We start from the raw sequence: 22,120 nt of genomic DNA, 5'->3' as shown, positions 1-22,120 counted from the left end.
TGGGATGACCGGCGCTTTATGCCAGTGCAGCTCCCAGGATTTGGGACGCTTTGTCCTCGCTAATAAGACAGAGTCGTTAGAGCTATTTCAGTGCTGTCTTGAGAACTCACCTCTGTAAGCTGGAATCTACCACCGAGTTCTGGCAGTGTCGCCTGCAGGTTCTGTTCACTTGCCGGCTTTCCATCCACCTTACAACAGTAAATTATTATTATGATCAGTGTGCATTATCAATACATCGATGATCGGTGCGGATTGGTTAAACGAGCAAATAGTGGTGGTATCGGATCTCTGTTGACGCCTCTGATCCAACGGTGGAAATTCCGCATCCCAATGGCAGGGGCCAGTCTGTCCGTCGCACAGCCGCCATTGATTAGACTGGGTGGGCCCCGTGGCAGAGTTCCGGCCTTGCAATGGGAAAGTTGGAAATTCAAATTCCAAATTGGGGAGGTGGAGCGAGGAGGAGGAGGGGTATCACAGTGCATCTTTCCGTGGGTCAATGCAATGAGGACAACTTTGTGGGATGTCAGCGGCGGTTGTTCATGAAGCGTTGTTGTTGAGAACAAGATTTTGTTGGAGCTTTCTTGTTTATTTGTTTTCAAGGCAGATTTTTATTTTTCCTCTCCCAGGTTGCGTTTATATTTGGAGCGTTGCTGTGTTTTCAGTTAACGTGGCAAATATTTTACTTTTTGGGGATAGGTTCCGCTGCTTCTTTACCCACGCTTTTTCAGGAGTGTTTATCTGGGATATTGACTTTGGAGGGAGAGCTCAATACTTTGCCGTTATAGCAGCGTGAAAAACTATAATTCTATGTTTACAAAAATAAGTCTGCCGTGGTCGGTAAAAGTGACATTAGCAGCAAGGGATACAGAGACGAACAAGAATTTTAAACGGTAACCAAACCGAATTTGACGCGTCTTCACTGGTCGAATGCAATCGCGTTCATTACTCATGATATTAACAAGAACATCTTCCACCGGCCTGTTGCATACATTCTTTTGCAGAATCTTTATACAAACATTGGCTGTGAGTGGCTGGCGGCCCCTGCGTGAGTGACTGATGCTCATACTAAAGCACGTTCCCCCATGGACTCAAGAAAACTAAACATATTTTTTTCCCTCCTTCTTCTCGTTTTGGCGGGCAGTTGAGGTCATTGAGGTTTGAGGAGTAAGAAAAAGGGACTGCAGAGATCTCCCTGCCTGTTAATATTTTTTTCCATTTCGATTTAAAGCTTTCGTGACTGCAATGATTCATCTTCTTTGGTTCTTTTGGTAAAGTCACGTAGAATGAGAATAAAATAATAAATTGATAAAATAAAATAACACAATAATATTCTCACGACGTTTCGGCCACAACACAAGCGGCCTTCATCAGGTGAAGGGACGAGACTGTCTGGTAGGACAGAGCTGGAGTGAAAGAGCCACGTTCAGATCACGACCTTTAAGCTGTGTGTCGTCATCTGAACGTGGCTCTTTCACTCCAGCTCTGTCCTACCAGACAGTCTCGTCCCTTCACCTGATGAAGGCCGCTTGTGTTGTGGCCGAAACGTCGTGAGAATATTATTGTGTTATTTTATTTTATCAATTTATTATTTTATTCTCATTCTACGTGACTTTACCGAAAGAACCAAAAAAGATGAATTTTTTTTCAATGACGCGGACCTCGCGCACGGATCGGTAGCGCACGCCGGGGAAACGAAGCGCCCTGCTTGGGATCGCCGTCGAAGGACAGAAAGGGGAACTCGTAACATCGGAGAGACGACAAACGCAGGGTAGGGACGTCGTATCGACGCAAAAAAAAAGAAAGCGGCCTTTCGTCACGATACGCCGTCGCTGGCGGTGGCCGAGATGAACCACGGGGTGGCATCCAAATGAGGGGATGTCCACCGCAGGGATGGAGCGAAGAGACGAGGTTGCGTGCGGGCACATTTTGTTGCATTTTGATTGTTGGAGATTATATACAGAATCGCCAGATGTCCAATAGCGTTCTCCAGCGAGACTGACTCTGCTGTCACGGGGCCGCGAGGGATTGCGATGACAATCCAAGCACCTGGTGTTGCCGAACATTCCAATTCAGGATCCTCCTGATGGAGTATCCGCGATGCTTCCCCGGGTCAAGTTCGCACAACGCTTCGCTGGAGATTACGCCCTGCGCCAATCTCCAGCGAGAAGCCGTGCGCAAAATTGCCAAAAAATTTCGCTTGCATTTTAACATTCCTCCGGTGTTGCTGAAAACCCAAATCCATTGCCACATTTGCCCACGTGACAAATTGATTCGATCGGCTCTGCCGGGTGGTGGACGGTTATACTTGAATGCAATTTACATCACGCGTACACGATCTAACCCAACAGAAACGACTTATGAATCATTATGTCGGTTGTAATAGCCTCCTTTGAGAGAGAGAGAGGTAAACAATTGGATTGGGGAACACGTGCAGGTTAAAGACATCATTACAGCTGATCATCAATTATCCGGCTGCTTCCGACATTATCCGGCTGTGGTCCCGGGCCGATCCGGCGAACCCGGCAACACCGCTGCGGCCACCGGCAGCGCGTGCGTGACAAAAACAAAGTAGCCATGCTTGATTTCAGTGTCAAATATTAAATACGGTGCATTATACACTACATACTACTTCGACAATGAAAATACTGCACGTGTTTACATCACCCCGTGACGCAGAGTCTTGGAGATTGGAGTGGTTCGGTAAATACAGTGACTTTTTTCCAGTAGCTTGTTTCTTTGTGTCTATTTGTATGTTTATTTATGCCAATTTCAGGAAGTAAAATTATTAAAAACACTTTTAAAAAATCCAACACCTAACAACATGTCATACAAGAATGTGCAAAAATAAAATATTTTAAATTATGATTTAAGAGTGATTATATATATCCGGCGTTTTTGAATATCCGGTGTCCTCCCCAAAGCCACTGGATAATTAGTCGATGATCTTCTGATAATCGATGATCTTCTGATAATCGATAATCTTCTGGTAATCGATGATCTAATGTTAATAATACCGTTAAGAGGAGTAAGTGGGCTTCGGTAGGACACTGCTCCAAAGGGGATGATGGCCAATGGTCAAAGAAGGATTGGCGGGATGAATTCGGCTCATGTCCAGGTGCCGAGTGGATGGTTTCATTGTAGAACCGTGAGAGACGTTCACGACTTGGGGAGGCCTTCATCCAGTGTGTCGGGTGACTGCTGTGCCTTGCACGCGCGGCTCCCACATTGGAGAGCACACGGAGCGCTGCTGTCCGCACGTGCACGTGTGAGGCAGGAGGGAAGCTGCCGTCACCCGAAGGCCACGTGTGTGTGTTGTGTGTGTGTGTCGTGTGTGTGTGTTGTGTGTGTGTGTCGTGTGTGTGTGTGTTGTGTGTGTGTCATGTGTGTGTGTCGTGTGTGTGTGTTGTGTGTGTCGTGTGTGTTGTGTGTGTGTGTTGTGTGTGTGTGTCATGTGTGTGTGTCGTGTGTGTGTGTATCGTGTGTGTGTATCGTGTGTGTGTTGTGTGTGTCATGTGTGTGTGTTGTGTGTGTGTCATGTGTGTGTATCGTGTGTGTCGTGTATGTCGTGTGTGTGTTGTGTGTGTGTCGTGTGTGTGTTGTGTGTGTCATGTGTGTGTGTTGTCTGTGTGTGTATCGTGTGTGTGTCATGTGTGTGTTGTGTGTGTATCGTGTGTGTGTGTCGTGTGTGTGTGTGTGTTGTGTGTGTGTCGTGTGTGTGTGTCGTGTGTGTTGTGTGTGTGTGTCATGTGTGTGTGTTGTGTGTGTGTCATGTGTGTGTGTCGTGTGTGTGTATCGTGTGTGTCGTCTATGTCGTGTGTGTGTTGTGTGTGTGTCGTGTGTGTGTTGTGTGTGTGTGTCATGTGTGTGTGTTGTCTGTGTGTGTATCGTGTGTGTGTCATGTGTGTGTTGTGTGTGTGTATCGTGTGTGTGTCGTGTGTGTGTTGTGTGTGTGTTGTGTGTGTCGTGTGTGTGTGTCGTGTGTATGTGTGTTGTGTGTATGTCGTGTGTGTGTGTTGTGTGTGTGTATCGTGTGTGTGTCGTGAGTGTGTCGTGTGTGTGTGTCATGTGTGTGTTGTGTGTGTATGTCGTGTGTGTGTGTCATGTGTGTGTTGTGTGTGCCGTGTGTGTGTTGTGTGTCGTATGTGTCCTAAATTGTGTGTGTGTGTCGTGTGTGTCATAAATCATCTCAGTCAGTGAACCCATGGCACCACCTGGGTCTGTCCCGTGACCTCCTGCCAGCGGCTATGACCCGAGTTCGATTCCCGCTCACGGCCAACACCGGTGACGATTATCTGAACCGGGTCCTGGGCCTCCCCTAGGTCGACTCAGCCTCAAATGAGTACCTGGTGCGATGTGTAAAAACATCGCCACTAGGGAGACAAAGGCAGCCGGGCGTGGTGCTGGCCACCCACCCCCTCGTGTGCCGTGCCGGGTTTCACAGGCGCTACTCGCTAACAGCACTTGCCCCTACAGTCTGTTAAGGCTACACGGGGGATCTCTGTCTTTGTCGTTGGGACGCACACATTGTGGAGCGGTGGTTGTGCGAAAGGCCACGACGTGAAAGGCTTTTCACGGAGAGGAGTGCATTGGGTAGAACAAGCGTCGTTCTGTTTTGTCCAGACTCGTGTGTCTCCATGAATATATCTAAAAAAAGTTACTTGGTGGACAGCCTATGTCACATTTCACAGCAATTAAATCCAGTGTGTGGATGTTGTAATAATTTGACTGGTCCTGGAAGCATTTACATTTATTTCTTAGAACCACGTTGGGGGTCAGGCAAGTGGGGGGGGGGTATCTCGGATGAAACAAAATTCAACAAGGAGGGGGAGGGGGGTCACAGTAGTAGCCACACGTTCCTCTCCACATCTCTCAGTGTCATCCCCACAGCTGTCAACACACACGGGTTACCCCGTATTCTTGTGCATGGAAATTGAGGTGCCAGGCCCTAATGGCGTACAGCCGTCTCAATACGGCCAAACATTATTTTGTCTGTTTGTGTTTTTTTTCCCCTTGTGATGATGTGACTTAGTAGGATGAACGTTGAGATTTATAAGGAGCACGCAATGACCAATAAGGTCTGACTTTGTGTGTAATAGGGTAGGCACTGATAAGGGGTTGATAGGTTTGCATTCCCAGCGTGCGTCTGTCCGTGATTGCTAATGCCCCTTTGCAGTTTTTGTACCATTTTCCCCTCCATGAATGGCCTAGTTTTCGATCCTTTGCCATAGCAGGTGGTAGTACAACACTGGGTGAGTATGCGTATTGTTTGTGTCGAGTACTTCCCTCCTAGCAAACAGACCAAAGCATACCCTCCCTGATCCAGCTAGTCACCAACAAGATGTTTATTGTCAGACTGAGCTTGGCATTTTCCAGAACAGTCCATTGAGGTGGAGGTACCTTGTACATGAGGCAGAAACCCCCAATGTTATTATACTGCAGTCAGCAGCAGGGTTATAACTGACAAACACAAATGCTGCAAGACATTCATGACGGTGCAATAGCAGCATTTCATTCTGAGAAGCCCATTAGGTAGAATCTTGACTTAAAGCTTTCGTGACTGCAGGAAAATATAATATTTGAGTATTTCGGTAAAGTCACGTAGATAGGTTGTGATGGGACTTTGTACTCGGCTAATGGAGCTGGCTACTGGTGCCGTTATTCATATGCCACCTTAAAAACTGTTCATCGTTAAATATTTACAATTTAATTTTTCTCAGGCCCCACGGTGTACAGTGCGGTCTCCAACTCTGATTTTACACGTTTATCTCTCCGTCCTCGCAATGTATGCACTGCGAAGGGCCACTGCCCGAAACGTCACCTGTTATTGTCATCATCATCATCATATACGTTTCCTTTTAAGGCCGCACGGTGTTAATGACGAACGCGTTGATTTTGCTTGCTGTTTTTGTGCTTTGCGCTAGCGTGCCACTGTCAACGTAGCAGCAGCACCACCAAATAATCGGTGTCATTTTCCCGGTAACTTCCATCAGCTCGTGCAGGAGATTCACACAGGGTGACAGCAGAGGTACACGTTTTGCCAGGAATGTCTCCGCGTATTTAATTTGTTATTTTCTGTACCGTCATGAAAACATGCATCAATGTATGCATGCAGAACTCCTTTTTCCATTGTACAGAGCGAAACCGTGCTGCTGGGTGAAGTGCAAACTGGGTAATAAAACACGCGAGGCACGGGCCTTGCTCGTGCGCCATCCACAGACGACTGTTACTGCATTCCCAATGTGGGCTACTGTTAGAATAATTTCCGCTTATTGGAGACACCACGTGGGCTGAGATGTTAAATGCCACTGTCGTTGTTGCTCGACGCCAACCTCAGACGTGCAAAGTAGGAGAAGAAGAAGATTTGACTGTTGAGAAAAGTAAGTGGGCTTGGGAAGGGCAATACGCTACGAGGGATTTCTATGGCTGAGGGACAGGGCCGGTGATGGAATATGAGCCAAAGGTGAAAGCGGCACTCTCCATACAAAGTGCGTCGGCAACGCCATCGCGATAACAATCCCAATACTGGGTACGTGGGTGCGTGTAGTTTTATAGCTCTAGCTCAAATCGGCCGTCTAACCATACCCCCCTTTATTGGAGGAGAATTCCGTTCTCTGCGACCCTATGATCCGTTACTCGTGTTATCCGTGGAGACTGCAAGGTCCGCGAAAGCTTCAATTATTATCAGCGCCCCTTCCCATTTTCCGCAATTATTCACAAATGTTCCCATCCTCCTTAGTGGAACTGCTTCCTATTATCCACACCATCTGTTTTAACGGATAAGAAAATGCATATTTTTAGCCACGATTATCAATGTGTTTTTTTTTCTGCAGATAGGTGAACTAAATTAGCGGATAACAAACCCGGACAATACAATTAGCGACGTGCTTCCCCTACGCCATCGCGGATGAGTGGGGTTCCACTGTTCTTGAAGCTACCCGGAATAACGCCCCGTATTTTAAATTCCGCGAAAGTAGGCAACGTCTCTTACTACTCACAAAGACGTTGGTCACTGCATCGCGCGGCGCTTTCAGATGCGCTTCTGCGGCCGTCTGGAACGCTCTTCCTTCTAATATTAGGAAACCACTAGAGCTACGCCACTTTTGAATCATCATCTAGTTTTAAAACGAATTTCTTTAGCACTGCTTTTTGTGTTTAGTTTGTTCTCCTTCCCACGCGCCTACGGTTAGCATGGTCGGCTACGTCCGGTGCAAAAGAGATGCAACGTACCAACGAAGGAGGATGGATGTGTCTGACCAGACTCACTGTCCCCAGCACTCGCGCCAACCATCTGGAAACGATGTCACAGAGAGGATGCTGCCATCTTCTTGGTTCTTTCGGTGAAGTCACGTAGAATGCGAATAAAATAATAAAATAAGACAATAAAATTCTCACGACGTTTCGCCCACACAGCTTAATAGACGCGGCCCTTGCATGACAGCGTTCATTCAAGCGCTGTCTTCCGGACAGACCTGTCTCTTCACCTGAAGAAGGCCACTTGTGTTGTGGCCGAAACGTCGTGAGAATTTTTATTGTCTTATTTTATTATTTTATTCCCATTCTACGTGACTTTACCGAAAGAACCAAGAAGATGAATCCTTGCAGTCACGAAAGCTTTAAATCGAAAGGATGCTGCCAGTGTCAAAATCTCCCCGTCTCCGCTCGCCGGGACACGGCTGGCAGCCGTGATGGGCGCGGGCCGGCGGCGATGAAGGGGGGCGTCCCTTCTGGCAAGGGTCGCTCCGTGAAAACAATCCCGACGTAGCTTGAGCTGGCCTTACATTAAACATTCCGGTGATTTCGTGCGAGAAATGTGCACACCTATGCAAACAAACCCAAAGAACATTATGCTGTTGCACAAAGTCCCGTTTTTAAAAAAAAATATATATGGAAAACAGAGTTTGTTTGTGCTGCGGAGAGACCCATTGATGGAAATAACATCAATGCGATTAAAAAAAACGCTTAGCATTGTTTTTCTTTCCTCCCTTAACATTTATAAATCTTGATATACCTTACATGTTGTGTTTCACTTCTGTAATAAAAGTGTCAAAATATATAACCTCCCATTACTTTCATTTTTAAAGTCATCGTGTTTCTGTTCTTGACACTGTATAAATGTAAACTGTATAAGACGTAGGGTTTACAATCTTCTTTGCGTGTCATTACGCCTTTGCTCTGTACGTGTCACTTGTGTGTGTCACGTGACACCCTGAACACCCTCGCAAATGAGATTTTCCATCTTGGGGGATTGGGTGGGATTTCCCCAGTAACGTATTTTCATCACAAAAGAAAATAAATGGTCTGGTAAAAGATTTCTTTCTTCCAGAACCTGAAATATGATCGGTCGTAAAGCTCCGGTTCAGTGATTAAGACGGCTTGGACGCTGTGATCGACAACCAGGATGCATTTATTTACTTACTTGATGACGGAATTTATTCCACAGCCTTTGCAGATGTGGAGTGCCCACTACCAGGACCAATCTCGAACGGAGCAGTGGAGGCAACCGACTTCAGAAATGGCAGCTCCATCTCCTTTAGGTAACAATGTCCTCTTGAAGATCGTCCTGCTTACAAGGAGTGCTGGTGCCGAGATGTTAACTCCCTCGCCTGGTACGCAGGAGGTCGTGAGTTCAATCCTGACCGCGACACCTGCTGTGTATATTTGGAGTTTGCGTGTCTCTCTCTCTCTCCATGGTCACGTGGATTTCTCTCCGGGTCCTCCTCCGGTTTCCCCCTCCACATTTATAATCAGCGCGCGTTTTGAGTATTTGGCCGCTTTACATTTGCACGTAATAAGCCACTTCATTGAGGTATTAGTAGTGATAGCCAGGTCGCTTCTTGCAAAAAGTGCTGCATAGCTCAGTGGGCCTTTCCTGATTAAAAAAACAAACCAATTAATCACTTTAAATATGAAGCAACCGCTTCCGTCATGCGAGCCCATCTCCTGCGGTGCCCCGGATGAATATATGTTTTTATTTGCTACAGAATGACCACGGGGGGCTACTGCCACGGTGTAACGGTTGAGGGCAGCCCTGGAGGTCGCCGGTTGGATTCGAACCGGCGACCTCCAGTGGGTCAAGCAGCTTCTTTCAAGGCAAGTGGCAGAACCAGACGTCTACGCGGTGCGTTTTTGGCGCAGTCATCTGGCGACCAGCAGGACCGAGGCCACCAACTCGCTGCAACTTTTGACACCCGGTTTTGATCACACGGCGGGCTCAAATCCAGACTCTATCCCAGGCATCTCAGTGGCGCTGGCTGAGTGTCCTGACCTCTGAGCCACTCGGCCACCACCGTTATTTCAGTGATTAGACGGGGAGCGTGCATCAGGGACTTCACCTCCCTTCCCGCCACGAGCGTACAGTTTGTACGCTTGCGGTAAAACGCCGATAACGACGGGTGACCCTCTAAGCAGCAATCTACAGTTATTTCAGAATGTAATGTTTCGATGTGTAAATGATAAGAAGGTGGGGGTTAGGGTAACAAATGAGTTGGGGTAGACGAAGGTGAAAATCAATTTAAAATATAACCACTCTATCCGACTTATTATCATCACGGTAATCAGAACGGTGCTTTGTGCAAGTAATTGCTTCGAAGTCTCAGCATTCTACTGAATAACCGAACGCTGTAATTGTGCCGAGTGGCCACCAAATGGCTCATGTCCTCTCATGCTTGCCGTCGGAACTAACACATCTCACACATTTGAGATCGCAGTAATGAAGTCTTGCGTACGGAGAGAAAAGCCTCGCTCAGCCGTGACGCTCTCCTCCTTCGGGGGAGAGTCGTATTTGCGACGTTGGGACACTCGCTCGCTGCGTATGGTATCAGGGCGAGGGGTCATTGGCGTGAAATCCACGCGATCGCGACTTGACAATGGTCGCTCGAAGCATCGCGTTAGGCGGATGGAGCGGTGGCGCTGCGGTTAGCGCACTGCGCTATGAACCCAGTGGCCTCTGGTCGACTGCAAGGCCACGTGGCCAGGTGTTGGCGACCTGCGGCTCTTGAAACACAGAAATCCCTCGCCAATCGTGGGGGTTAGGTTCCTAGGAAGGCCGTGGTAGGAAAATCCGCGGTTGTTAAAGTACAGGAGGCCTCTGGGAAAATACAGATAAGATTCGGCATAGCTCAACTAAGTTTCATGTTTCTTCACTAAACACGAATAAAATAGAGTACAATCTTAATTTGAAGCTCTCTCTCCCACTTAAGCAATTTTCTCTTGCTGTGGGTTTCCCACCTGATGATGATTGCTTGTGTTGCAATCGAAACGTCGTGATTTGTTTGATTTTATTTCAAACTACGTGACTTTACCGAAAGAACCAAAGGAAAGAGTACATTACACAATAACGCGATAAAACATAAATCAACATTCAATTAACTTTTTATTGAGGGTAGAAGTCCATGATTATGGCGACGATGACGACGATGAGAAGATGGGTGAAGGGGTGGCTAGAAGGAGGAAGGCGCTCAGCCCTCCCTCCCCCTCTTCCTCCCGCGTCATCAACGACAGATGAGTGGGCAGGTGAGGAGGCAGACGAGGAGGCACCACGAGCCCTGATTACGACATCACAGCACGCAGCAGCACTCTCAGCACGCACGGGCCGATCCCGCACGTCCCCTTTACTCTGCAAGCCCCTCACTTTTCTCGCTCCCTCTGCGACGGACAGACGACTTAGCGGACGCAGCGCCACGGGGTGCGCGGACGAGAACCGCTGCCCCCGCGAAATTTGTAAATGCGGACCCGTGCCTACCCGTGGATACTCAACATTCCCAGGCCACATTTGGTTCAATCGGGATCCGGATACTGAAGCGCGCGGTCGGCTAGGAATTGCTGCATCGAGTTATGGATATTTTAAAGCTGTTCATTCAATGCTGGATTTTTGTTGTGGCGTGATGGAGGTGAATATTCTTTGCAATTTTCAAGACTACATTTAAAAAAGACAACTTGTTTTTTTTTGTGCGATCGATTGTTGGTATGCTGTCTTTTTTTTATTCACGCAAATGTTTATTCCACGTTCGCGATTCATAAAAGGGCTGGCTGAGGCGTAACGGTGATTGCACCGAACTGGCGATCCAGAGGATCCAGAGGATCGCCAGTTGCAGTCAATCTCCCGGCGTGGCAGCTAAAATAAACAGCGCAAGTTCCCAAAATTGCCACCGCACCTCACCACACGCCGTTCCCGCCCAGCGGCGTTCGTGGCTTCACTCTGGCTATTGGCAGGTCTTTGTGCGGTGTTATGTAGATGTCGTTTATTGTTAAATTTCAATCAGTTCCTATGATCACTGTTACATTGCTTTCATAGCTTTATTTTGGTGATTGCGAAAACGTTTTGGTTTATCCATATTTGTTTGTTGTAGTACACAGAGTTAGACTGATAACTTTTATCTAAATTGTCTTATGGTTATTATTGTTTGACTTGCATCCCACTGGGATTTTTGCACACGGCGTTGATACGCGGTGCTTTTTCTGGAAGACTTTGCTGTTTCTTCCTGGATTTTTCTGTTGCGCGTCGTCACTTTAAGATGTTTCTTGTTCATGTTTTTGTTTGTTGCGGTTGCACCCGATTCAAGAGCCGAATGGCTCACAGGGCTATACCTAATACATGAACTGAACTGAAAGTGTGGGTAAAGTGTCTATGGCCAGCAGAGAAGAGTAGGCCAAAATACCCTCCAGTGGAGGGGGGGGGCCTTAGAGCCTCCTATAGTGGAAGCCCTTCCCCTGCAGCGGCGTGAGCGACAAGTAATTGCAGTCCTGCACCTTACCCATCGCTTTTTAAGTTGTGTATTTTCTTTTCCCTTCCCACGTGTAGGTGTCACGAGGGCTACACGCTCATCGGTGGCCCGACTGTGACGTGCCTCTCCCACGGCGAGTGGAGCCAGAAGCTTCCGTCATGCGAGCCCATCTCCTGCGGCGCCCCGGATGAAATCACCAACGGGGTCATCACGGAAAATGGGATAACGTATCTGTCCACGGCAACATACGTGTGCACGACGGGCTACAGGCAAGCGTGTGACGCGACCTCAAAGTGATTTCCCGCTGCGCCAAATGATCGTGGAGGCGGTGCTTATCTCCCGTTTTACAGCCGGGCGGCGGGGGCTACCCTGCTGCATGCACCCTGGCAGCGGCGAGGGTTCGTGGTTCTTCAGCACAGGTGTCGTCGTGAAACTCCGTTCCCGTAGGTGTCGATGAGGTGCCATGCCCTGGCTTTCCAGGAGAAGGCGGTACAGAAGAGTGCGGGCTAATAGCTTCTGCATGGGATAGAGTGTTGCCCCTTCTCACGGATCGCTTTTCTTGGTGTGCTCAGGTTTTCTCCCGCGTGTATAAACACTCATTATATATGTGGAGGAATGCAGAGCTTGGGCAATTGTTGGTACCAGCTAACCCGCTGGCTGCCTTCCAGCTTGTTTGTGGTTCTTCAGCGAATGTGAGATGCAATTTACATGAACGACGCTGTGTTATTATTTACAGCGCTAATGCCAGTGATGGAAATTCACCTTTCCTACGGTGGGGGTTGAATCTCTCCATAAGACAACCAGTGTTGACATTTTTTCTTACTTATTTGATCAATCCCGGAGGTACGACGGGCTGAATTAACCCACAGGATTTGAACTCCTAACCTACTGGCTGCGAGCTGCTTCACTCACTTGACCTATGACCTAGGGTTGCCACCGTTGAGGTATACAAACGAGGACATATCCCTAGGAAGGAGAAGAAGACTATCTCACGATACCAGAAGAGGAGAGAACGACACGTAAATGGAACATGTAGGCTTTCACGACCATTATCATGATTATTAATTAGTTCCTTTTGGGTTAGAACGTGTCGCGTATAATGTAAAAACACTTTTTTTTCTATAAATGTTGCTCTGGGTGTAATCTCCAGCGAAGCATCGTGAAAACTTTGCCCAGATAAGGTTTACGGATAATGCAGACTTTTTTTTTCGGAGCGTCTTGAATTGTAATGTTTGGAAAATCGATTGTTGCTCCAATTTCTCATCGATCCCGTGATGCCAGAGTCCACCTCGTCAGAGAGAGCCGTTGACACCTGATGATTCTGGATGTGATATCCAACAAAGCGGCGTACACAACTGTCAAAGTGTTGATCGCTTTTTGACTTTCTGGTTTCTAAAAGGCCTATTTGCCCACGTTGACAACTTTATTTTGATTGCCTCTGTCGGGTGGTGGAAGGTTATAGTTACACAAATGTACATGATACTAGCCCACAAGAAATGAGTTAAGATTTCTGGAACTTTCTCAAAGACCACTCCCCTATCTCCGGGTTGTTTGAGATAGTCTCACAGACTGCCCTGACCTCTGACCTCTAACCTGGTTACACGCTCAGCACGATCAAACTCTACTAATGCCCCTCTCCGCCATGTGCAGCGCATGGGAGCCGCAAACCACTACAGATGCATCGTCTTGAGTGGTGTTGGTGTCATTATCATTATTACGCAATTGACAAAACCCGGAATTTTTTATGTCTTTGGAAGATTTACAGATTTCCCAGGACAGCCACACTCATTTAAAAAAAAGACGATGATATTGAGAAAACCAGGACACATGGCAACCCTACCTGTGACCAAATCACCCGGAATTCAACCGATCTCATCAGATCCTGGCAGCTAAGCAGGTTTGAGCTTGGATAGAGCCTGGATTGTTGACCACCATGCGTAGCAGGTTGTTGTAGGCTGCGAGGCTACGTGGTGGGAAGCAAAGTAGAACAAAAATAAGTCGTTGTTCCCTCCGATGCTCCCACGTATATATGCTCCTCGCCTTCACCAACCCGGCGCCGACCAGCGAGGTGAAGTATGGTCAAATAACCCGCACAACACGCAACCTTCAGGGTAGGCCCTCATCCGGCAGCGCACCGACCGGAAGGGCGCCGCGAGCCCCTAACCGAGGGCAACGTCTCCGTGCCGTGTTTGTCGCCCGAGGAAGGGCCGTTGCCCGACAAACGTGAGCCGACCGTGGGGGGCGGGGGTGGTGTGGGGCCATCCGCGTGTGCAGACTGCGCGGGCCCCACGTGCGGACGTGTCAGGCGTCGGGCCAGTGGAGTGGCGAGTCCCCCGAGTGCGAGGTGATCTCGTGCGGGGAGCCGCCCCGACTCAGCCACGCCATCGTCAAGGGGGAGAGCTTCACGTTCGGCAACGACGCGACCTACGTCTGCAGCGACGGGTGAGCGGCTGCTTGACACGTTAGGGGTCGGCTTTCGCGGGCGATATTATTCGTGATGAAGGATTTTTTTTGTTTTGGGTTGGATCACGTAAAACAGGAATGTGTCATTAATCCTGCCACCACCACCGCCACCCGACACAGCCTATTAGTAAGGTTTGTCACACAAACGCAACGTGCCAATTAGGTGCTACTTCAGCGCACCGGTCTGTTAGAGAGTAAACCCACAACACATTTCTGGCTAATCGCCTGATGAAGCTGGTTGTGGTAATCACCAGCGAAACCCCACGGTACTCGAATTGTAAATGTTGCGGCCGCGGAAGGAATGAGACATCGGAGCCTCTCAAATTGGGACCGCAGTTTAAAGCCTCGACGCGTCGCGCAGCGCCGTTGACGTCGCTGCGCTCAAACCACGTGAACATTCGTTTGCAGATACAACCTCGTGGGAACTGCCAAGATGGCGTGCCTGGGCTCTGGCATGTGGACGCTCAGCAATGCGCGCTGCACCCCGCTGTCGTGCGGCGCGCCACCCCGCATCGAGAAAGCCGTAGTCAAGGGGGACAGCTACCTGTTTGCGAGCACTCTGCTTTACGTGTGCGCCGATGGCTACAAATTGGAGGGGCACAAGGAGATCGTCTGCAACGTGCACGGGAAGTGGGCTCCGACCGTCGGAGAGGACTTTCCGCAGTGCGTCTCTCAGTACTGCGGCAGGCCACCCGCGGTCCTGTTCAGCACCATGGACAGCCCGGACGCGGACAACTTCACCGTGGGATTTACGGTCAGCTACAAGTGCCAGGACGGTTACCAGCTGAACGGGGACGGTAAGGTCACCTGCCAAAGCGGGGGTCGTTGGCTCTCTCCGATACATTCAATCCGATGCGTTCCCGTGGACTGCGGAGAGCCGGCCACGATTGACAGAGGCTACGTCAGCGGCAACAACTACAGCTTCGGGGCGGTGATTGCTTACAGCTGTGAGCGGGGCTATTACATCAAGGGGGAGAAAAAGCGGACGTGCCAGTCGACCGGAGAGTGGAGCGGCAAGCTACCCAGCTGCCAGCCCGTGTCCTGCGGAGAGATCCCTCAGATTGACAATGGGCGAGCGGAGGCGAGTCTTTCCTCTTGCACGTCGCGAGAAGTCTGCGGCCGTCGGTTGATGCTCCGTGTGTTCGCAGGAGGAGGTCAACGTCTGTTGGCCTATGGCAGCGTGCTTCAGCTTTGTTTTCCAGGCGGCCGTGTAACAAAGCGAGTGTCTGCTGGTGGGGCCACGTGACGTCATACGTGACGACAACACAGTGTCAGGGCGTGCAGACGTTATGACGTCACACGGCATTAACATTGGTAACAATTGACCGCTAATTTGTATTTGTTTGTCTGTGGGCATTCAACCCCTTTCGCTTGTTAACTTTCCTCCCTCGTCCCCTCAGGCCCCCAACGGGACGGTGTTCGAGAGCGTGGTGCGCTACCTCTGCGACAAGGGCTACCGCCTGCATGGCAGCAGCACGCGGAGCTGCCAGGCCAACCGCCAGTGGTCCGCCGAGTCGCCCCCCTCGTGCGTCGAAATGCAGTGCAAGTCGCCGCCCGTGCTGGAGAACGGCGTCGTCAGCTCGAGCAAGATCGCTGACGCCAAGGTCAAGCGGCATGCCACCCACAGGGGTCGCGCCGCCAAAGACGACGCCGCCGCCGCCGCTGCGGCCAAGGGTCACGTGATGAGTCCGGGTTTCCGGTTGGAATTCAAGTGCAAGGAGGGCTACCAGCTCTCTGGGGACTCTGTGTGGACCTGCGGCGCCGACGGACTGTGGAACACCGGCGTGGTGCCCGCGTGCAGTCCGGTGCGCTGCCCGGCGCCTCCTCCGCAGAGAAACTTGATTTCAACCGGAAACTCGTTCAGCTTCAACAGCCTCCTGTTCATGAGCTGCGTCGAAGGGTACAAGCTGGTCGGGTCCGCAATCCTGCAGTGCACGGCCTCGAGAACGTGGAGCAACGCTTTCCCCAAATGCATTCCCATCAACTGCACCGCCCCGCCGGAGCTCCCGTTCGGGTCGGTGTCCGGCCTCGACTACTCGCTGGGGAAGAGCATCAACTTTTCCTGCTTGCAGGGATTTCACTTGAAAGGGAAATCCTCGCTCGATTGCCTCCCGAGCGGACGATGGAGCTCCGACGTTCCCGAGTGCGTGTCGGTGGAGTGCCCCCACCCGGAGACGATCGCCAACGGAATCGTGGACAACCAGGGGCTGACGTACCTCAGCCGAGCCTTCTACACGTGCAAGCCGGGCTACAGGTTGTCCGGCGCACCCACCATGCAGTGCGGGGAAGAGGGCCGCTGGATAGGCACGGTGCCAACGTGCGAACCCGTCACGTGCCTCCCTCCGAAGGCCATCCCCAACGGCAGACTGACCGCGACGGGCACGAGCGTGGGCGACAGGGTGACGTTCGCCTGCGAACGCGGCTACAGGCTGGAGGGGGAGAGCAGCGTCGGCTGCGTCCACACGGGCCGGTGGAGCGCGCCATTCCCCTCCTGCGTCCACATCACGTGCGGCCCCCCGCAGCCCCTGGAGAACGGATTCGTGGAAGGGAACGAATACACGTTCGGTAGCCTCATCATTTACAGTTGCTTTCCCGGCTTCCAGCTGCTGGGCAACGGGCTCCAAACGTGCGAGGAGGCCGGCTGGGGTGACAGGGCCCCCGCGTGCGTCCAGATGGATTGCGGTCCGCCGCCGCACATCGACTTCGGGGAATACGTGAAGATTCACGCGGATGAGAAACAGATCCACGGCGGCGATGTTGGGGACGCGGTGGCCCCTAGAGACGAGGAACACGCAGGGGCGCTGATTTCCCTTTATTTCGATTTGCCCCCGGCAAACGAGAAGGGGGGAAAGCCGACACCGACCGCACCCCCTGCGGAGCACAAGACCGGCAAGAACCACGGCTACCAAAGCGATGGCATGGCCTCGTTTGAACGCCGCGATCCACGGTCACCCTTAAACCGCGGAGACAAAAGGGAAATACGGATGCTTTTGGATTTCCTGAAGTCCATCGCGGCGAAAAAAAGACAACGGCGATCCCACCTCGGCCCGATGTCAGAATATCTGTACGGAACGCTTATTCGGTACCACTGTTTGACCGGGTTCGATATGGAGGGGCCGTCCGTGCTGATATGCCAAGAAGACGGCACGTGGAATGGCACCGCTCCCAAGTGCCACGCGATCCAATGCGAGGCGCCGCGGCCGCCGGAAAACGGCGCCGTGGAATTCCACAGCCGCGGGTTCGAGAGCGTGGCGAGCTACCGTTGCGACGTGGGATACACGATGGTGGGGCGGCCCTCGAGGTCGTGCACGACGAGCCGCACGTGGGACGCCGCGCCGCCCGTCTGCGTGCCTGTCACCTGCGGGGCCCCGGAAGTCATCGCTCACGGCGGTGCCGTGCCTGGCGACGTCGCCACGCACGGCGGCGCGGTCCGGTACGGCGGCACAATCCGGTACGCGTGCGCTCCCGGCTACTCGCTCGTCGGCCGACAGGAGCTCGCCTGCCAAGCCAACGGGACATGGTCGGCCGAGAAGCCGAAGTGTTTGCCGCAGGAATGCAGGCCTCCCGCGGCGCCGTCGAACGGCCGGATCGTCGGCAGGGATCACACGTTCCAGAGCGAGGTCCGCTACGTGTGCAACGCGGGGTACACGTTGATTGGGAAGACCGTGCGCACGTGTCTGTTCGACGGCAGGTGGAGTAACAAACCTCCCGTGTGCAAACCCGTGTCATGCGAAGCGCCCCGACCGATTGCAAACGGGAGAATCGAAGGCTCCGAATATACGTTCGGGAAAGCCGTGCACTACCGCTGCCTGGATGGTTTTTCCCTGCGAGGCGTCTCGAGCAGGCTGTGCGAGTCGAGCGGCTCGTGGAGCAACAGCAGCCCGTCGTGCGAGGGGGTGACGTGCGGGCCGCCGCCGGACGTCGCCCAGGGCTACCTCGTCGGCTCCAACTTCGACTACGGCGACGCCGTCGAGTACGTCTGCTTCTCGGGCTACGAGCTGCGGGGCGACCGACGCCGGCGGTGCCTCTCCAACGGCTCGTGGAGCGCCGACAGCCCGCGGTGCGAGCCCCTCCTCTGCGGCCCACCGCCCGAGCCGGAGAACGGCGAGGCGGAGGCCTCCGACCGCACGTACGGCAGCGTCGTCGCGTTCCGCTGCCGCGGCGGCTTCGAGATGACGGGGCCGGGGCGCGCCGTGTGCGAGGCGGACGGCAGCTGGAGCTCCGAGGCGCCGACCACGTGCCGCCGGAGGTCCTGCGGGAGCCCGCCGGAGCTCGCGCGAGCCGCGCTCCGAGGAGGCGGCGGCGGCGGGCAGCGCCGCACCGGGGAGAGCGTCGCGTACGAGTGCCGGCCGGGCTTTGCGCTCGTCGGAGACGCGACGCTGGCGTGCAACGACGCGGGCCGCTGGGGCGAGTTGCGCGCTCGCTGCGTCCCCCTGACCTGCGGCCCGCCGCCCTCGTCGCCCAGAGCTGAGATCGTCGCGGCCTCTGACGAGTACGACGGGAAGGCGTACTACAGGTGAGGGCGCGCGCTTGCCTGCCTCCGGTACCTCGGTTCCCAGGCCCCCATCTGCGTCAGCCTGCGCTGACCGGCATGGTGAAGTATGGTCAAATAAAGAAATGCCAGAGATAACGTGGCATGGGGTATCCTTAATCCCGCAGTGGATTGATAAAGCATTGTAAGTTATAATTGCGCTGCATTGTCAACCCCATGACCTGAGTTCAATTCCCGTCCATGGCTAACCCTCAGCGGCGAGTGACATCTGAACCGAGGCCTTTCTCAACCACCAACCAGTAGTCCGATGGTTTGGGCGATGGCCCTCATCTTAAGGAGGGCCATTGCTCAAGATTGTAGCTTGTTATACAGTAAATGTTTACTATTATAAGGCAGTGTTAATAATTTAGGTGGTTAATTAATTTATATTATCCAGTATCCCCGAAATGTAAGTCGTAATTTCAATTCATAAACGCATTTTATTTTTTGTTGCATAATTGTGTTCTCGAATTGTATCACTTGGGTTTAACACGTAGGAGGCTTTCGCGAACAATATCATCCATAATACAGGGTTTTTTTTAGATCGCGTAAATATATAAATGTGTCGTTAAACCCGCCACCACCCGACACAGCCAACTAGTAAGGTTTCATACGTAAACAGAACGTGCCAATTCGTCACTAGTACAGCACACCGGTGTGTTGGAGAGCCAAGCCACAACATTTACAATCTGAGTACGACGTTTCTCCAGTAATTACAACTAGCTTCCCTTGCCTTGTTACATGGAACATCGTCACATAGCCGACCATCAGGTATCCTCGACGACCAATTACCCGCCCCGTCCCAGTTGCAATTTTTCTGCACGGTGTAACATTTACTCTCTGTGGACGTTCACGTCTCACACGCAGTCATGCGTTCACAATCTCATTGATTGATTGATTCAGCCCAAGGCCGCTTTACGGGAACGACTCCGCGGTTACCAGGTAATGCCCGCTGTGCTGTACAGCTCTTGTTCATAAGCGACCTGGCTATCACAAAATGATAGCTCAATGAAGTGGCTGATCGTGTGGAAATTTACAGCAGCCAAATACTCTAAACGCGTGTTCCTAAATGTGGAGGGAGAAACCGTCTGCGCTTTATTTTGGTCCAGTAACATACTTTTTGCTCGGCGTAACTGCACATTGTCTGAAGACGTTCACATATCCGACATTTTCACTCGTCCGCCTACCCCCTCAATATCTCAGCGAGTCGCATCAGCGACGCTGTGCCACGACACGCTCTTAGACATCGAGTTACGGAATGGATTTGCCCTAAAACGTGACGGCCACCTCCGATTACCGCGGTTGGCCACGTACGGCGCGAAAGAAGTTCAGCATGCAGTCTGTTCTCCGAGAACGTCGTGTGTTTTTTGGAACGCGAATTGGATATAACGCGGTGAATGTATTAGGGAACGCATTTTTTATAACGCGGATGCGAATTGGATACAACACGATCGAGTGAACGGAACTACGTCGCGCGAGTTGGAATAAGCGGTTGTATGACTGCCTCGGCGTAACATGGTCGCACGGGACGGGATGCTGCTGGATGCTTCTAGATGCTTCTAGATGCTACCCACACGCCTCAGTCTTCGTTCGGACTGCGCACGCGTCTCACGCGTTATCGCGGACTGTGCCGTCCCCTTTATTACTTTGATAACGCGGCGCTCTTCGGCAACGTTAGCTACCGCCGCGGTATAAGAGAACGGACCGCACGTAGCGCACGCTCACCCGCAACTTGGTGACGAACGCCGTGTCAGATGTGCCAAAGGCTTTCGTCTGGCGGAGGACGTGGACTGGCGGACGTGCCTGAGCAACGGCTCGTGGAGCGCCAACCCCATCACCTGCGCCCCGCGCTCGTGCGGACCGCCCCCCCGACCCCCCCACGCGCTCGTCCGAGGCGAAGCGTTCACCGTGAACAGCTCGGTGCGCGTCGGCTGCCGCGAGGGCTACCGCCTCGCCGCCGGAGACGGGGTCTCCACGTGCCGGGTGAGACGTCGCAGGGCCGGGTTTGCAAGGCGTGCCGGCGGCGATTTACGCCGACACGCCACGGGATTGCGCTCCGACGCGCACTGTGCCAGCCGCCCGCTTTGTGTGCTCAGCAGTAGAAAGAGCTGCACCACATAATTAGACCTCCTTTGCCAGTACCAAAATGTAATAATAGGGTTTTCCCCCCCTTTTTTTTCTTTTTCAGGCAACAAAACTGAACACTTTTTACGAGGATTCATGTCTGCGTTATATTATCATAGTATGTTTTTTGTTTGCATTTTGACTGCAGGTATTGTGGTTAATGCAGACATGAATCCTCGTGAAAAGGTTTCAGTTTTGTTGCCAGAAAAGAAAAGGGGAAAAACCCTATTATAGCTGCACCACAGTTAGTCGGTCAGCAGGTCACGTGTTTGTGGGGTAATGTGTGCGTACACTCAGGGGCTGTCTCTCTTGAGCTCCCTCTAACGGAGACCCTTCCGCCAGCAGGGGCGAGAGCGAGCAACTGCAGGGCTGCGCCTTTAGTGAGTTGGCAGATATGAACGTTGTCTCTGTTGGTCTGGATTCTGTGCCCAAGTTTAGGGAAATATTTTGATCAATTTCACATTTTTTTCAATAGAATAAGTCCCCCAATAGCAACAGAATCAGATGTTTCAGTTTAGTTCGTACATGATCATCTTTCAGGGCGGAAGGCCGTACAAAGTTCATACACAAGCGCTCAAATGCAGTATCCAAACTCAAAATAATGTAGGGCAGTGCTGATTTAAATTTGACAAACCCTCAACCAAGTGGGACAAATTCCTCATTCAGACTCGGGCTTTATTATTTCAGCTGGGGAGGCCCCATTGAGCGAAGCGGCTTTGTTACACGGACGACCACAGCCCAATATCATCGGCAGGGACGGCAGCTACAGGACATTGCAGTCACATAGAGTTACATAGAGAGCCATAGAGTTACACAGAAACGCATAGAGTTACATAGAGAGCCATAGAGTTACACAGAAACGCATAGAGTTACATAGAGAGCCATAGAGTTACACAGAAACGCATAGAGTTACATAGAGATGCACAGAGTTACATAGAGACTCAGAGACCACAGCCCAAGGCCATTGGCAGTGTCAGCAGTTCAGAATAATATTTATTTATCCTGGAGGAATCCGATGAGCTATAAAGCTCTTTTTCAGAGATGTCCAGTAGATGTAGGTAAGAACGTTACAACAACAACCAATACAATAACACGATAGTAGTGCAAAGTACAAAAACATAAAAAATCACCCAAACACAAACAGATACAACACGAAACCATCCCCATCCAAATTAACCAGAGCAAAAGTAACAACAAACGTGTGACGCGAAACCCACGCTAGAACTTACAAGCAAACAGGACAGACAACAAATATAGTGTTTAGCGACAAATAAAACGG

General features: G+C 51.5%; 1 protein-coding gene and 1 long non-coding RNA gene across 2 annotated transcripts in view; one reads left to right on the top strand and one right to left on the bottom strand.

The window, feature by feature from the left end:
- Window positions 1–22,120, top strand: part of LOC116951822 (sushi, von Willebrand factor type A, EGF and pentraxin domain-containing protein 1-like) — a 50,055-nt gene that overhangs the window by 5,150 nt on the left and 22,785 nt on the right. Inside the window, exons 3-8 of the mRNA XM_032970582.2 lie at window positions 8,441–8,534; window positions 11,801–11,992; window positions 13,998–14,165; window positions 14,595–15,267; window positions 15,587–18,702; window positions 20,472–20,700. Coding sequence (XP_032826473.2) covers window positions 8,441–8,534; window positions 11,801–11,992; window positions 13,998–14,165; window positions 14,595–15,267; window positions 15,587–18,702; window positions 20,472–20,700 — 4,472 coding nt within the window. The remainder of the gene's footprint in view (window positions 1–8,440; window positions 8,535–11,800; window positions 11,993–13,997; window positions 14,166–14,594; window positions 15,268–15,586; window positions 18,703–20,471; window positions 20,701–22,120) is intronic.
- Window positions 10,356–20,569, bottom strand: LOC142930870 (uncharacterized). The gene is made up of 2 exons (XR_012946840.1): window positions 20,443–20,569; window positions 10,356–10,544 (listed from the first exon to the last, which is right to left on the bottom strand). It is a non-coding gene; the product is annotated as an uncharacterized LOC142930870 (long non-coding RNA).

Source organism: Petromyzon marinus, chromosome 44 (genome assembly GCF_048934315.1).
Source record: "Petromyzon marinus isolate PM22_M1 ecotype Great Lakes invasive population chromosome 44, UKy_Petmar_22M1.pri1.0, whole genome shotgun sequence".
In the NCBI taxonomy this organism is placed as follows: Eukaryota; Metazoa; Chordata; class Hyperoartia; order Petromyzontiformes; family Petromyzontidae; genus Petromyzon; species Petromyzon marinus.
This window is presented reverse-complemented; position numbering and strand designations above follow the sequence as displayed.